The following is a 5980-nucleotide window of genomic DNA, read 5'->3' as shown; positions in this document are numbered from 1 at the left end:
ATAAGTAGTAGTTCGGAGATTATAAAGTTTAGTTTATAATATCCTACATCTACTAATGTCTCAAATAGGTCCAAGTAGATGAGTCATACTAAATACTCAGGCTATTGGAGCCATCAAAGTGCATTTAGAACACTTTGGAAATATTGGAAAAAGAGCTTGTATTAAATTATTTAAAATACAAATAAAAACCAATGTATTATCTCAATTGATCTTGATATTTTAGACTGACCGGCGGCCGTATTTCTACATAGCCCCCAGTAGCTTTTAGAACTATGAACGTACGTTAAGATACGATCTAGTTTGTAAAGCGAAAACCAAAGTAAACCGGTTTCGGTCATGACTTATCGAGTTAGTATGTGCCTATATGTACGAGTTCGAGACTCATGTTGTACTCTATGTCGTTTAGTATTTGGTCCAGTAACCATTTCCGATGTAGGCGCCTTACGTTTATTATTTGGTAAGGTAATAGCCAAAGGCTGTTCTTCATTAGTAGGTAAGTTTGAACAATTTTCTGCACTGTTGGTAAGCAGATCAGAAAGTTTAGTCACGTAGGAAATAGGTGGCAAATAGGGAATTTCAGATCAGTCAGGGTTTGTAGTCACCTGAGGAAACCATTTTCGTTTATCTCGTGTGTTCTTATGTAAACGCTTATTCCATTTCTTATTGAAGATACGAAGAAAGTCGCGAGATTCACGAAATGCATCGGAGGTTAGCCAAGCTACTGTCCCATCCATGAAATGGGTCTTGTAGTAAGTTTAACCGTCTTCGGATGGTTTGTCAATTATATCTTTGACTTGTGACTCCATAACTGGTACATCAGAATCAAATGAGCGAGCGAATGAGAGTTCGGAGGTAGGGATACGGTGAGTGCCTAGATTGGTTGCGCTAGTACCATCAAAGCACATATCTTCCATTGTCGACTCACTTGGCCCAAGCTTCAAACGGGAATTTACTGACCACTTCTTCCCATCAATCTTTCCTGAACCACTACAGCGACTATGAGAGCCATACCATATGTTCATGCATTGTATCATACATACTTGCCATTTTTGAAATAAATAATATTATCCCTATAGAAGTTACAACTTCATACTATAGAAGTACCAATTTCAAACATCTCCCATTTCCGTGTCGATTGTCCGATCAATTTGTTTCGTGGCTCTTTTTCGCGCAGAAATTTCCGGTCTTTTGATTCCGATAAATAGCTATGGGCCAAAACAAATCGTTCGATGGGAAAATGAGGGCTAAAAAAATTCGCTGTGACTCGTCACATTCCCAAAATTCCCAAAAAAAATAAATATATATATATATATATTTTGGGACATTTTTTTTAGAATGAGACGACTCGTCACATTCTCTGGCACTGGTGAAATATTTTGTAACGATATTTAGAATTTATGCCTATTTTTAATACCTATAGTCTAAAAAGCCTATGTAATCAAAGATTCAGGGGTGTCCACTGTCCAGGACTCCAGTGTCCATTGGACTCCAGGGGCCAGGGCAGTTCAGATTCTACTATTTTAGGCGGCTGTGAACTTCATACTTTATTTTTATTTTTTTGCAGGTAGTGTTCTTCTGAGTCCTCACGACTCACGTCCTGTGTGATGTGTGTGCAGTTGAGCACTGCAGGCCGGAAGCCGAAGGGCACTTCTGATTTTTCCTTTTCTCTCTCTCAAGTAGGCGGTTATGAACATTATATGTGTGTTTAAAAATAAAAATAAATGAAGTATGTTATGTGCATATGAACAAAGTCTGTTGTACTAATGAAAGAAGAAATATACTCTTTTAGTATTGAGCGAATCTTCTAGAAGGAATCTCATGAAAAGCAGGCTTGTGTGTGGGAAGTTGGAAACTAGAGTCGGAAGAACTCAAAATTAGGAACTCTGGCCTCTGAGGGCTGAATTACTGATTGCTCTTCAAATGTGATTCGGTACATAACAAGAATCGGAATTCGCAGAGAGCAACAAGCATTTTCATAGTATTTTTTTAACAAAATTTAATACAATCTGCTAATTGTTTTATTGAAAAACACGAGCGTGTAAAAGGTTTTGGTATTGGCTATAAATTGACTCAGTCTCTCGTTAAATATTGGTGAAGCCGGCTACTTTCAGTTTCCAGAAGTCTCGAATCTCGATTCGCCGGTGAGGCCGGAGAAGGGGAGTTGAGACTTGAGACTTGCGACTTGAGGCCTTGAGACTTAAGGCCTTGAGACTTGAGACTCATCAGTGACTGGGAATCTGAGACTCTGAGACTGTCTGAGTGTATTCAGTATTCAGTTATTCACTGTATTATAAGTTTTTTTTATGACATCTTTTTTATTGTCTTGTGATGAGACTTGCTAGTTGATATGCAAGAGTCCATTCACTCCATTATGACCAAAGAGATAATACAACACTAGTAAGTACTCCTACACTTTGTGCTTTTATACTATCACCAATAGTAAATATACTAAGTTGACTCATACTTTACTTCTTTTGATTGGATTATGATAAAATTCTTTCTGGGAATATTTAAATTTCGACCACCATTTCAAACCGAACCACATGTGAATTTTTAAGAATATATCATAAATTAAATTTAGAGTACATATTATTATAAAAGTCTTCATATTTGAGTTTATATTTTTTTTTCAGAAGGAAATAGAGCGTTTTATATACAGAGGCTCATTCTCAGACTTCAGAGCCTCAAGTCTCAAGACGCCCTGCGGCCTGCTGGGTCTGCCCTTCTCGCTCTCACTCCTCATAATTAAAAAAGACTGTCATCAGACTTCAGAAGTTCAGAGCCGCAACAAGATGACAGTGTTCAGTGTCAAATGTCAAGTGTCAAATGTCAAGTGTGACAAGAGACTCCATCTAAGTAGTTCTGAAGCACCGCTGACATTGATGGGGAACTAAAGGCTCTGAATAGAGGGGGAAATATAAATTAATATTATTTTGGGTTTTCGTACCCTTATTTGTTTTGCGAAAGCGCGGTTTGTTTGGGTCCAGATTTACAATTTCGTTTTGGTTGTTGTTGGGGGGGGTGGGGGTTCGGCTGTTCGTTTTCTTTTTTTTTAAATACGACTTCATTCCGTATCATTCCGTATTTGGAATAAATAAAGTTCTGAGGGACCTAATAGCTAAAGCTTTTAGTGACGAAAAAAAATAAAAATAAAATACTGCGACTACTATTTTCAACAGAAGACTATCAATTTTTTATTTGTTTTAAAACAAATTCTCTTTTAAAATTACTTACATACTCTCAAGTCTCAACCAATGGTGAGGGACTGGGTCACTGGGACAGAATTTTGGAATGAGACGAATCTCAGATCCAAGTCCCCCTGACCCCCTCTCTACTTAGTAGAGTAGAGTAGTAGAGATACTACTAGTAGTAGAGGAACCAAGGTCCAAGTCCCAAGACTCCCAACAACAAAAGAGAGGCTATGTATGCTAGCAGCATCCTGAGCAGGTCGCCAGGATTCATTGTAAATAGCGTAGATCGCTCCTGGCGCCCTGGCTTCATCGAGAGGCGTAAACTCTAACATCCCCAGTTTCCCCACCCTAGAATACTAATAAAAATTAAAACCCAACCTTTATATACCTATTTATGTATCAAAGTTCATATAATTTATTCAACCTTTTTAATAAAAAAATTTTATAAAACAACCCAAAATACAGTTTCTAAAAACAATAAAAGTTCATGAAATATCTAATGTCATACATAGCCTTCTATAGTGATAAAAATTAATGGAGCGACAAAATCCGAAACTGACAGAAAGTCTAAATTCTCGATTATGAAACTGAAACTGAAACTGAGAAGCCTAAAAGGACGCCCAGAGAGAAGCTGTGAAGGCTTTTTTTTTTCATGTTTTTGAAAACAATGTTTTGTTCAACTACATGTAGACAAAGAAAAAAGAAGACAACAGCAAATCAGCAATATCATTTGCATAGCAAATTGTCTATTTAGGGCGGCCCTAATCGAAGTAAAGTCTTGCACGATATAGTTTGAATTGAGAATCGATATAGTTGTTGGCCAATGGGATGGTGAGAAAATATTTCATTTTAAAAAAAGAGTTGCTCTTGTTTTAAAAATAGAATGGCACTTCCAAAAAAAATAGAAAAACCATATACGGGGGGGGGGGGAGTTCAAAGAGTATAGGAGCAACATACTTTGATTCCAAAGATGTCTGATAGGTGTGAACGGACCTATATAGTGCTCATGTTTAGCTAGTTTGACCCAACTATGGTACAAACCGAATTTCTCTGTAACTTTTGAACCAATAGCCCGATCGGGATGAGATTAAGTATGTGTTTATTACTCGTTAATACGAACAATTTGATCTATTAAATGATCAATGGAATGTATTTGTTAATATACGTTTGGGTCAACCTCTATAGTAAAATCCTCGCCGGTCTTGAGGTTTATATGTGGACAGATTCTCTCTAATCGTTTTTGGTTTTTTTAAAACTATAAATCTCGAGTAAACATTATAAATAGACTGCTTCAAAACGGTTATAAAATCTTTTTGATGAACGACCCATGCCTTTGCCTTCTTGGCCTTGGGCCTTGGGGCTTGGGGCCTTGGGCCCGGTATTACAGATTATTTTATAAAAAACAAGTATATTTTATTATTTTCGTCCCTTCTTTGTGTACGACAATGTAAATGCGAGAGAGAACACGCGCTGTCAATCTGCTGTGAGTATGCTGCATGCTGGCCCCTGGCCCCCTGGGCCTGGGGGCATGTCGATTGTCGCCTCTCTTGTGTCGGCCTGAATGCTACACACTCACAGTGCCTGTCCTGCTGCACCTCCTAGGCCTTATCAGCTGTTTTCATAAATATCTATTCATCTTCCATATTTAACAGAACAGCTATATATATAAACTTGTTGTGATTGGTGCATACTGCAGGTACCAGTGAGTTGACTGTGTTCTGTGTTATGTGTATAGTACATTAGATTTTGATATCATAATCGTATCTTGAATTTGTAATACCAACTCTGTTTGGATTGCCATCCACAAAAATCGATTCCTGACGTCTGGATCTTGTCTGCCGAATTTTTACTTCAATACTTTTTTTTTAACCAAAATTTTTGTTGTTGTTATTTTAGAACGAGCAATATAAAAACTGTTCAATATTCAGAAGAAGCTGTTATGAAAAATTGTTTTTTTGGTTTAATTTTCTATTTTTTAAAAACAATTGTGTTTTTGGAATATTTTTATCAAAGATTTAAAGTCAATCCCACCTGACTAGACGTATTTACAATTTTGTATTTTATAGTTCCCAGTTCACAGTTTCCCACCCACCAATTTTTTTATGAAGCCCGAAGGGCCAAATGCTTTATAGAAACCATGCAAAAATAATGAGAAGGAAAAAATTGAGAAGGAAATACACGTCACATGCCAAGCTAATATTTGTATTTCTACAGAAGCCATAGCCCTCTAAATTGAACACAGAAACTAAATAAATGTTGATATTTTTTAAAACTACTGTACAGAAATACTATTATAGACGCGGCCCGTGGCCGTGGCCGTGAAACGTGGGTAGGTTTCTCATTTGACATTTTTGCACATAGCGAATCCATGGTCTGTATCGTTGACATGGCAACTACTAAGACACCGCAGCAATTGGCTGAGTACGTACTATCACAAGCAAAGTCACATCGACCGCGTACAGATGCTGACAGGCATATTGAGGAAGTTCAGAGTTTATGGGCTGGTTATGGTAGTGTGTTGAGGTACCCCCACTGCGCTATCAACTCTGGCAGAGTGGATGAGAAAACACAGGAGTATATTGGAGCATCGAAGATTGTTGTGAGTGCTATTTGCAAGCTCGTCGCACCACCTAAGGAAGATCATACTGTTGGTCACACCAGGTCAGATTAAATTGTTTAAGTCAATATACACACGACAAAAACAATAAAATGTATTATCATGTTTGTGCGCCTGTGTACCTCTTTTTACGTCTACATATTTAGTTTATGTATGTGTGCATTTTTAATTC

General features: G+C 37.4%; 1 protein-coding gene across 1 annotated transcript in view; it reads left to right on the top strand.

Moving 5' to 3' along the window:
• Positions 1-5487: 5487 nt before the first annotated feature.
• SARC_09734 (hypothetical protein) overlaps positions 5488-5980 on the top strand; it is a gene marked incomplete at its 3' end in the record, with an annotated part of 2407 nt that continues 1914 nt past the window's right edge. Inside the window, exon 1 of the mRNA XM_014296241.1 lies at positions 5488-5852. Coding sequence (XP_014151716.1) covers positions 5560-5852 — 293 coding nt within the window. The remainder of the gene's footprint in view (positions 5853-5980) is intronic.

The sequence above is a fragment of the Sphaeroforma arctica genome (assembly GCF_001186125.1).
Source record: "Sphaeroforma arctica JP610 unplaced genomic scaffold supercont1.1028, whole genome shotgun sequence".
In the NCBI taxonomy this organism is placed as follows: Eukaryota; class Ichthyosporea; order Ichthyophonida; genus Sphaeroforma; species Sphaeroforma arctica.
The sequence above is the reverse complement of the archived record's forward strand: the minus strand, read 5'-3'. Positions and strand labels throughout refer to the sequence as shown.